The 12,241-nt window shown below is 32.8% G+C and overlaps 1 protein-coding gene across 1 annotated transcript in view; it reads right to left on the bottom strand.

Annotated features, from left to right (window-relative positions):
* DACH1 (dachshund family transcription factor 1) overlaps positions 1-12,241 on the bottom strand; it is a 487,947-nt gene that overhangs the window by 42,151 nt on the left and 433,555 nt on the right. Inside the window, 3 exon segments of the mRNA XM_074191795.1 lie at positions 6,081-6,149; positions 6,659-6,802; positions 11,983-12,130. Of these exon segments, the coding sequence (XP_074047896.1) occupies positions 6,081-6,149; positions 6,659-6,802; positions 11,983-12,130 (361 nt within the window).

Here is a 12,241-nt window from a genome sequence, read left to right on the forward strand (position 1 = left end):
TATATATATATATATATATATATATATAAACATACACATGCAAATATATAAAAAATACAAGGTAATTGGGGAAAGGATAATACTACCAGCATAGGCTTCCTGTGTTTGGTGTGTTGATGTGTTCAGTATGAAGGATGTAAGGGGATTTGAAGGGCACAACTATGAAAGGAGTGTGCTCCAGGGATAGCCAATGAAAAGGAATGGAGTCAGAGATGGAGAATCAGGTGTGAAGATTAGGAGGAGGATCAATTTGGCTCAATTTTAGAGTGTTTGGAGAGCAAACTAGAAAGATAAATAGGGATTGAATTGTAAAGAGCTTTTAAGTGCTAAGCAGATGAATTTTATATCTTCTTAGAAATAATAACTATCAATGGATAATACTGGAGTTTATTGACTCATGTAGTGGTATGGTCAGATTTGTGCTTTAGCTAAATCATTTTGTAGCTAGGTAGGGAATGAGTTGGGGGAAGGATGACTTAAGGCAGGAAAAGTGCTAGAATTATTTCACATGAGGTCTTATCTGATGATAGTGAAACATTTCACCTTGTACTGTGTTGCTGGATTAATCTTGTTCATATTGAACTTTACTATATTTTAAAGGATCAATTTACTGATGTGTCAGAGTCACTTGGAATCTTACATATCTTCCAAGGTGTCAGTCACTATACTTAATTTGTTATTATGTACAAATTGTATGAGATTTTTCAATAATAAATTATAAATTTTGTCACCTTAAAACCTAAACTTAAAGAGCATAAAATGTAGATTAAGTATATCTCATATATATACATATATACATGTATGTATGTATGTATGTATGTATGAAACAAGGAAAATTGAGTGAGATCTATTTTATTTATTTAATACCATAAAGGAATAAAGTGGTATATTGAAACATTTATGATAAGATTATGGGATATAAAAAAATTTAAATTCAAAATGGCAAATTGAGGTGGAAGTGAATGTGTACAAAACTTAATAGTAACAAAGTAAAATAATTTAAAACTCATACCTAAAATAAGACTATTTTTTCTGCTGATAGCTCTAGAATTGATTGCTTTTTTCCTACTATATCTTTGCCACAAAACATTAGAACATACTTTGAAGTATAAGGCAATTTTGTTAATTTGAAATACTGATCCATGGAAATATGTATATATTAATTATAGGCACTCATAGTGTCACTTCTATATAAAATCAAGTTACTTGAATTACCAAAATAGTTATTTTAGAAAAAAAAATAAAAACAGGTAGAGTTGAATATTTTTATAGATAGACTCCATAACTGAGGCTTACTATTTAGATGACCATGGGCAAGTCTTTTCTTAAGCATTCATTTCTTCATCTTTGAAATGAGAAATAGATTAGATATTTTCTGAGATCCCTTCTAGCTTTAGATCTATGATTCTAGGATGAATAACTCATTGGATTTTAATTCTTTTCTTCACTCAATATACTCCAAGGTACTCCCATCAATATTTGCACTAGTTATTGGATTCTAAATATTCACATAAAACACTTGATAAATGTCATCACAAAGCCATTTTGTACTATATGACCATGAACTAATTCAAGTGAATAAATTCAGCAGAATATTTATTGAATAATTTCTCAGGAATTATTTTATAATTTTTTTCTTCTCACTTTCTGTTTTTCATCACTTTTCTAGGCTCCTGTCCTCACTTTTTAGTGCTCCACAAATGGTGTGACTTAATGCCAATGAGGCAATGCTTAGTCTAACCCTAGGTGCTCATTGGGGGGTAATTACTTGGCGCTAGAGCAGTATTTAAGTGGCTGCCTGCTAGATGACTAACTCCAGGGCCAGAAAGGGCTTTCACTTATGCCAAAATGTTAAAAAAAATAAATAAATACATGACAAGCACAAAGATTTACTAATTTGCTTTGTCTTTACCCATTAAGTTAAGCTTATTTTGGAAGAGAGAATAATTTCAGTTATGGTTGGATTGGGAGTGCGGGAGAATACAAAAAATGATCATAACACCTGGACTTGGGGAACCTATGAGATAAGGAGGGCAGGGAAGTGGTCTATTCTGACAGTATGATCAAGTAGCAGGTGCTCAGCAAGCCTCATATCTCTCCAAATACATGACATAGGCTATTTTCCAAATTGGTAATGAAAATAACCTGGTCTGCCCTGCCTCTCCCAAATTTCTCTTTAGATTCTATATTCAGTAACATGGATTCTACTTTTTTTCCCATTTGCTATTCATATTTGTTGTCAAATGACCTAATTTTGCCTAAAAATTTTTCCTTAGAATTATCTTGGGACACTGCATATTGAAGAAAGAGAGAAAAAAGAGAGAAAACAGATTTGCACTATAGAGTGATAGTGGGGAGAGGTATAATTAATCCATAATTCAAAAATTTGTAGCACTTTCAGATTTACAAAGTGCTTTTATTCAACAAACTAGGGGGTATATTACAAGAGGAAGATAATACAATTTTCAATTTCTTTCTATTTAATAGACAAGGAAACTATGGTTCAGAGTTTAAATGACTTACCTAAGATCACACACCTAGCAAATATTATACTCAGAATCAAATTTAGGAATCCTGACCAGAATTTCAGTTTTCTTTTTATTGGACTATACTGACTCAACCTAACAATGGTTTATAATGCTTTAGAATTCATTAAATTGCAGGGAAGCTTGTGAGTAGTAGGATCCATAGATAAGATCAATAGATCATCCAAAATAAAGTACATGCAATCATGCAGTTATATATCTTGATCAGAATATTTTGGAAAATTTCATTGAATTCTAGTTACCACATTTAAGAAAGAAGAGGACAGAAAGACCGAAATGTATAAAGAAGTCAGCTTCCTAAATGATCTTACTCTCAATTCTTGAGCACAGGAAATATTATATTTTATCTTGTATTATAAGAACATAGCAAATAGTCAGCACTTAATAAATGCTGATTGAATTGGATTGCTCCCTAATTTGTCCTTCCACTACCAGAGTAAGGAAGGTGGGCCCCAATAAATAAATAAAGCTCTTACCCTGGGAAATCTGAGTTCGAATCTAGCCTCAGGCTCTACTTGTGTGACTCAGACAAGTCATTCACATTATGTCCTTGATCATAACACCTAGGCTTGGGGAGCCTATGAGATAAGGAGGGCAGGGAAGTGGGCTACTCTGACACTATGATCAAGTAGCAGGTGCTCAGCAAGCCCCATATCTCCCCAAAGACATGACACAGACAATTTTCCAAATTGGTAATGACAATAATCTGGTCTGCTCTGCCTCTACCAAATTTCTCTTTAGATTCTATATTCAGTAACACTGGACTACATTTGATATATATATATATATATTTTTCATTTATTTCATCCCATAAGATGGGGATGATAATAATAATAATGAAATAATCTTTCTAAAGCATTTGCATCATTATACAGTATGCACTTAATATATACTTGTTTCTTTTCTTCCTTCCTAAAACAGTGTTTAGCTATATCACCTTTTGTTAAAAAAAAAAAACTTCAAAATATCCTTATAGATTCTAGAACTGAGGAAGGGAATCAAATTGATTTGGTGTATGCTATGTGCTAGCCAATGTGCTCATTACAAATATTATATTTTGGGTGGCTAGATGGTGCAGTGGATAGAGCATTGACCCTGGAGTCAGGACTACCTGAGTTCAAATCTGGCCTTAGACACTTAATAATTACCTAGCTATGTGGCCTTGGGCAAACCACTTAACCCCATTTGCCTTGCAAAACTAAAAAAAAATTATATTTGATTCTCTCTACAACCTGAGAGGCATATGCTATTAACCTCTATATACAGTTGAGGAAACTTGGGCAAATAAAAGTAAATGACTTGCCCAGAGTCACCCAAAAGGTAAGTGCTATAAGTCAGATTTGAACTCAGGCATGTCTTTCTCCAGGTCCAACTCTCTATCCACTGCATCATCAAGCCACACACTCTTTAGCTTATCATTTAAGAACTTTCATATTATGGCTTCAACTTACAATTTCATCTCATTTAATTTCACTCCCCATCTTATAGCCAATTCAATAAGACATCTAACCCCTGCTCACTAATATAAGCTGTTACTTCAGGCATTGAATGGATTTCTTAATCATCTTAATTTTTTCAGAATTTTTATCTTTTCAAGATAAGTTGTCTTCTCTGATCTCCTCAAAGAGTTCTTTCCATCTATGCTAATATACTCCTAAACATCTGGTCTTTCCCAATTTCCCAGTGCCTAATATATTCCTGGTATAGGTGTCAAATGAACACTTTTTCATTAATTGATTCAGATTGTTGAAAGTTTCCAAACATTTGCTTTACCAGTAAGTACTAATAAAAATATTTGTAGAATCAATAATGACAAAAGTGTTGGTGATCATTAAATTCATTGAATATATACTGCAAAAATAATATTAAATATAAAATTATTATAAAATTACAAATGGTGACCTATATTCTTTTTTTCTACATGGTAGGGAATATTGCTTTTTGTGTTTCCCTCCTACCATCTGCATAGATGAATTGAGGATGAATTATCAGACTGGAGCAATTTCCTGCTTTAATGTATAGGGATGTCTAGTCTCTGTGGAACTCCCCTAACAGCAAAGAACTTATACAATGTAAAATGAATTCTACCTAAGAGAGAGCTATGGAGAATATGAATTAATATGTTCAGACCTTCTCCTAAGCAATTGAGGTAGTATATTTGATAATATGAATTGTAAGAGGAGTGACTTGTCTTTGCTTATAGAAATTCTGCATATATAAAGAAGATGAAATTATTTCAGTATTGACCTTTTATACCATTTGCTGATGATTATTCAGGTATTTTCTGATAACAAGGAAGATGCAAACTTCATCAGTCTTTACTTATTCCACACATGTTTATAAAGTTTTGAAAAATCACACAGTGGGGGTTGCTATGAGAATCAAATAAGACAAGGTACTAGAAAATAATTTGCAAATTGAAAAAGCCAATATATAATAAAATATTATGATCATTATCGTACTTCTTAGATGATCAAGAATTCTATACATAGCAAAAATACCTGTAATATAAAATATTTCTACGCCAGTGACTATTGTCCCTAAATTTCTATTTGTTAACTTTTTTGAAAACAGTACTATACAAGGATGTATCTACTTTATGTAAGGCAGTAGCAGCATTTTTGGAGCCAGAAAATATGATTAAATAACACGCAAAAAAGATGTCAAATGATACCCTAAAAATGATTGAGTTTAAAATGCAAAATAAAAGCAATTGAGAGCGATTATAGTCGTTAATCATTTTAGGCTTTCCTTTGAAGAATGCACCTTCATTTAAAATTGAAAACAAATGCTATTTTTGCTGTTTAGTATTCATGCTGGTAGATTTGGTTTATTGGCTAGAGTAGACATTAGAGTATACATGCTACCTTCAGAATTTGTTCTTTACTAATAGTGTGGTCTCTGCAATATACATATTTAGCTCTTCTGGGTGTGTACTACAGCTCCCTTCGGTGTTCTATATATAAATTTGCTCAGCAGATTTGTGTTATTAAAATGTAAATAATGGTATATAGAACATTTGGCAAATGAAAAAACCATGCAGGGAATAAACAATCATATTTATTGTTAACATTTGGGCTAGTTTATTGAAACACACCTTGCAGTAACTGTCACTAAAATGATTGGTTATAAAGTTTAAATTTTGAGAATTGCCTATTTGGGTAAGCTACAATTTTATTTGTATAGTTATGATATTCACTATTGAAGTACGAGATAGAAAATCTTCCCACTATAAAACCAACTCTACGCATTAAATAAAATGAATTTACTTTGCCTAAGATTTAATCATACATTGTTTAAAATTAATTATTCCATTTTAATTGCATTGTATAAACAGAAATGACCTGTTAATTTAAAGGAAATCTATCAGCACAAAATGAATTCAGTCATATAAACAAGCAAGATGAACTTGACCTTGTTTGAACTTGTTTTGATGTGGCCCAGATGGTAGGCTACATGCTTGAATAGCAGGCTAAAGCGGAGGAAAAACTCATATAGCAAGATCTAGATTTATAGCCTTTTGCAAATTCCTACCTTGTATTGTCCTTTCAGCATCTGTTCTGCCCCCGCTGCGGTCAGCTTCTATCTCTGGGGTCAGAGAATCTAAAAGCAGAAAAGGTAAGACTGACATATTTCATTTGATTCCTATGGTCCTTTTTACAACCTGTTACTCCTGTGCTGAATTACAATACAATCAACCTTCATCATTTAAAAAAAAAAATGTTGAACAATGACTGGAGGTCGTGACAATTTTAGGAAGATTTGGAAAGATTAATGAGCAATGAAAGATGGCTCTTAAGCAGGGAGGTGGGGGGAAAATGAGTTGTCAGACTAATAATTTAGCCTGTTTTTAGTCAGTGGGTTAGGCAGTTGAGCAATATTTGCTCATAGATCTAGAGGGGAAATAAGAAAAAGTAGAATAAGTCTATGAAATAAGATAGAAGCAAATGGATGTATTCTCTAACACAGGACTCCCTCTCCAATAACAAATCTTTCGGAATAGATTAAAAAAACAAATAAAATTAAAAAAATGAAAATTTCCAGAACATTTAAAAATCATCCATTTACAATACAAAAGGATAATCGGTATTAAGCAATAGATAACTTCTTACCATTTAAGACCCTGAGACTATCTGTTGATGCTGCCTGTTTTAGGGTCTGCTCTGCTTGTTCTCGACGCTTGGTCTCAAATTCAAGAGCCTCCTGCAATTTCCTTTTTGCTTTTTTCTCCTTCTTTAGTCGCTTTTGAACTATTGCTGTAAAAAGATAGCATGTTGTTAAACTAAGGTCATTACATTTGCCTGTCTGCTTATGGATATGGTGGATTGGATCAACACATGGAAAGTGAAATGGGATGTACTTTTTTTTTTAGATAACTCAGTTCCAAAACACATTTCTTCAAAATAGTAGGAAGAATTTGTGTTGCTCTGTAAAATCTTTTTTCCTTTCCTAGAACAATCCCCAAATTTTAAGCTCACTTTTAATATATATATAACAGTATCTTAATTAGAAACAAAAATTAGAATAAAGTTTTAGTAAATACACTGTCAGCCCCTTGGCTCAAAAGTCAGGACAGTCTACACCTGATTAGTTAAGCTTTTCATTAATTTCAATGAACTAATTTTGGTTTTCTTGTTTTGTTTTCTTCTTTCTGGAAAGAGTTTTGTTATACAAGAAAACTTAAAAATTCCAAATTGGAACTTCAAAGACTATACAAATAGTAAAGAACAAAGTAGGATACTTCCGATGTATGTTTATAAAATAGAGGGAATGAAGACTTTCTAAAGGGTATTTCATTGTATACTTAGAGATACTGATCCTTCTTAACACACAATTTAAACATGCTCCAATACATTCTAACAAAATGTACACTTTTATTTTGCTGAAATCTAATGGAACCACTTTACAACTAAAATATCATGACTTCCAAATTAAAACAGTCATGAATAAGTATTAGAGCAATGTTCCTGCTTCTTCCTAACCACTCCCCCCCCCCATCTCCACCCTACCCCCAGCTGGGACTTTAATTTTATCCAAGAATTTAATGTGTCATCATTAAATAGTAATGAATCAATGTTCTTCAAGAAGTGTGCATTAAATGTACTTTCAGTATGATGATTATTTTAATTTTTACAGTGTAAGTACATGGCAAATAATCTTAACAAATGAGAAGCAAGCATGTGTTTCTCTTTGAATTAAAATTTTATCATGGCTGACATATTGTGAATGTGACTATGACAAGCAGAGCCAGAATGAGCAAAGCCTCACTGTGTAGCTGTCCACAGAAGAGACATAATCCCAATTTTACTACTTGATCAGACTGCACAGCAGTAGGATGCATTAATTAGAGGATATGCAGATGGGAGGGGAAGAGGGTATTAAAGACAAAAGAAAATGATACAGTTATTGTTCACCTCCAGTTATCTAAAAAGATGCCCTGATATATGAAATATATTAGATTTGATAAAATAAAATCTCCAGGATACATAATTAAAGGTATTATGAAAAGAACACCAGGACTTGTATAAACAAATTCTTGCTAATGTCATTTTATCCTAGCCTCAAGGGAAGTACAAATGTCGAAGATTGTTCTGGACCTATTTGTTGACAGAAGCATAAAGGTAAATGGAAGCTGACTTTCTGAGATGAGGAATGACAACTACCACATTATTGCATGAAATGTAAATAAATTTAATCCTGATATCAATAATATTCTATTTCTAAAATTCATTTAGTTAAGATAGTGATATCAGCTACTTAAAAGTCCCTTTTGTCACTGCTGACATTTCTCATAGGAAAGCATATTATATTAAGTCTTTCATCAGATGAAAAATATAAGGCAAAATGACTGATTCTTGAATAATTCTTGAACCCATAAGGACAAAGGACTTGAAAGAAACTAATAAGTTTAAGTCAAGTCAGTATATATTTATTAAGCATTAACTATATGAAATGCCAACTGTTGTCCAACCCCCAAATTCCTGGTGCCTAAGACTCTTAGAAAAGGGAAATTACATCCAACACAATTCATCTGGATGGAAAAAATGCTAATGAAATTTCTGTCAACAGTCTCAAAAAACGGTTTAATTCTACTGGCCATTCACCAACTCCGGTGTTACTAAATCAAATGGGATAGTCATATCTACACTTCAGGGTAACGAGACATTTTCAATAGACATATTACTAATAAATAATCATTGCTAGTTATTACCTTCAATTTATTGTTTCACAATTAATTAAATCATAGATACGTGGAGTGATATGTGATTGTTTTGCCCTCTAGTGGTTAGAGGAATTTAACATGATGTAAATACAAGTATGAGCCAACAAGATTCTGAAGATCTCTCAAGAGGCTATTTTTTAAGACCTAAATGACTTGAATTTGAGATCCTATAAACATGGATTTATTCTAATGAAAAGTGGAACTGTAAGGAAAGGTAATACTATGATAGAATTCTCTTGCAAAATGTCACTGTTAACATAACATTCCTTCTACTCTGTCTTTTATCTTAATAGCACTTCCTATCTCAAAATAAAAATGTTATAGTCTGCCTCTTTCAGAGTATTTCTGTCTAAATATGCACATACCATTTAAAAATATGGTTCATCTCATGGAGTCAGAGAATCTTAGCACTGGAAAAGCATCAGAACTTATCTAGTTCATTCATCCTTTGTTTGAAGATCTCCAGTGAGGAAGAATTCATTACCTCCAAGAGGCAAACCTTTCCAGTGTTGGATAGTTCAAATTGTTAGGAAAAATTTTTTATACATTACCCTGAAATTTCCACTCATTCTTTTTTTGTTCTATTCTTGGTGGTAAGGCAAAACAAATCATACTACTACTCTATATGCCAGTTTTTCAAATACCTGCCAATAGCCCAGCTCTTAAAATCCCTCTAAATCAGCCCTTTTCCAAGCTATCCAAACAACAAACCTCAGTTCCTTAGTTCAAAACTCATTTGGTAGAACCTCAAAGTACTTTGCTATCCTAGCTGACATTCTCCAGCTTAACAATGCCCTTCTGGAAATGTAGCTCTCAGAAATGAATATAATGTTTTATATGTGATCTGATCAGATCTCTATACAGTTGGAATATCATGGATGTAGTCTTATACAATACCATGATTCTCATTGAGATAACATTAGCATCTTTTTTTTGTCTGTCATATCAATCTGCTGCTTATACTGATATTTCAACCCACTACAAAATCCTTGTTCTTAATTAGTTAAATTGCTATATCTCTCCATACCTTCCAAATCGTGTAGATGTGGTATTCATTTCCTTGTATGAAAAATATAAAATTTGGAGGTGGCGAGGTAGCACAGTGGATAAAGCACCCGACCTGGAGTCAGGAGCACCTGGGTTCAAATCTGGTCTCAGACACTTAATAATTACCTAGCTGTGTGGCCTTGGGCAAACCACTTAAACCCATTTGCCTTGCAAAAAAATATAAAATTTCACAATTATCACTTTTAAGTCTTAATTTATTTGATTAAGATCAATGGCATGGTAGTTTTAGGTCCTGACTCAGTCATTTAATACATTAATTTATCTCACCTAGCAAATCTGATTACTCACTAGGTCTTTAGCCCATTGACATCATCGATAACAATACCAACAACAATAATGACAAAAAAAGTTAAACCTCAAAACAGCTAATATAGATACCCTAGGTATGTCATCAAAGGCCTCTTTCAAACAGATATGAAGTCATCCAAAAAGTATTGAATCCATTGAACTTCTTATACTACCCACATTTCTCTATCTGGGCCATGTGAATATCTCCTAGTTATTTTGTTTGTTTGTTTTAATTTGGATATCAATCTAAATGAACTTTTTGTACCGTTCCTACATTCCTCCTAGTTCTGCTTTTCTGGGTCAGGAAAGAAAATCTAATCCCGTTACTAAGTTTCAAATATTTAGAGATTGCTATCATGTCTCTCTTACTTCTCTAACCTCATTTAAATATTCCCCAGTTCCTTCAAATGAGTCTCATTTGGCAGAATCATTTCACATTCTGATTGGTCATCTCAGTACTTTCTGTGTTTATCAATATTTCTTTTAAACTGCTGCATTCAAAAATTAGAACAAAATATTCCAGATGTGTCTTGACCAGGATAGAATATGGCAGGAACATCGTGGCTTTATTCTTGAGAGCTATACTTCTCTTAATATTGCCCAGGATCTCTTTACGGTTTCTGATTGATATATCAATCTGATAATTTTTTTTGGTTTTTTTCTAGGCAGTGGGGTTAAGTGGCTTGCCCAAGGCCACACAGCTAGGTAATTATTAAGTGTCTGAGACCAGATTTGAACCCAGGTACTCCTGACTCCAGAGCCGGTGCTTTATCCACTGCGCCACCTAGCTGCCCCCCAATCTGATAATTCTAAATAGAAATCCACAGAACTATATTTTTAAGATACATTGTCATGAATTATCTACTTTTGAGTTTGTGGAGTTAATATTTTGAACAAAGATGTAAATTTTTGTGTTCATTAAATTTTACCTTTTAAGTTCAGCCCTGTTGAAAGGTCAGATAGAAAAAAAGGGGGCATTAATCTTCAAGTCACTATGTAAAATTCTCATAATTACATTCAAATGGCTCTTTAAAGATATATGTATACATTTTGTCCATATCTCAAGGGACTATCGTTTCTTTGATAGAATAATTAAAGATGCAGATTGTATTTCCATTTCTAAACCTCATAGATAAGTTATAGTTGCTGAGGGGGCATGGAATTGCTTATAATTAGATGGAGACAGGATTTGAACCCAGCTAATCCTGATTCTAAGTATATCATTGCATCTACTTTATCCATCTACCTCACTGATATAGATATGATTCATAATAAATAAAAATAAAATCTTCCCCTAACATTATCTTAAGTAATGTTAAATTCGACACAGATCAGATTCAACTTTGAATGAACATTTGACCTTACAAGGTCAAGATGAAACAAACATAAAGAATAGAAGCTCACTTACTTTTGACCATTTATTGAGATAATTCATCCATTTCAACTGATGAATATCTTGGAGAATCTGTTTTGCTTGAGTAGACAGTAATTTTTTGGCTTTACATATTTAACTCTTTAAATTTTCAAAAGAGAATGCAGATGGAATGGAAAGTTATTCTTAATGGTTGTCATATTATCAAAGCTCATTCTTATATCAAGTAGTGTGAATCACTAAAACAGAATAAGCAGTCAGACCCACATGATTGATGAGACAATTCATAGATATTAACACCCTGTGATGTGGACTAAGGAGAATCATGTAGGTTGCAAAATCAAAACAGTAGGTCAGAAGTATAATGAGACTATAGTTCAAATGCTACTATAAAAATTTTACATTAATAACAAAATTGGGAAAATATTGTATTTCTAAATTATACATTTGTAATAAATGTGCTATATTTGGCACTCCTCCCATACCTCTATTCTTCTGTTCCATAGCCAGCTGCTTTTCAAGAGTTTCCCTTAGTTCTCGTTCCCTTAGGAAATCCATCTTCAGCTCTGTTTTTTCCAGTTGGACTTGTTTCTCTTGAGCTCTGGCATTGTCTATGGCAACTTTCAAGAGTCCCTGTTCAAAGGAAAAAAAATCAATCATTCTAATGCTTAGATACAGAGTCAGTTTCCCTCAATTCATAAAGTGTTTTACCTGGAAATTGCCATGATAATTAATACCTTTCAC

The sequence above is a fragment of the Macrotis lagotis genome, chromosome 6 (genome assembly GCF_037893015.1).
Source record: "Macrotis lagotis isolate mMagLag1 chromosome 6, bilby.v1.9.chrom.fasta, whole genome shotgun sequence".
Taxonomy (NCBI): Eukaryota; Metazoa; Chordata; class Mammalia; order Peramelemorphia; family Peramelidae; genus Macrotis; species Macrotis lagotis.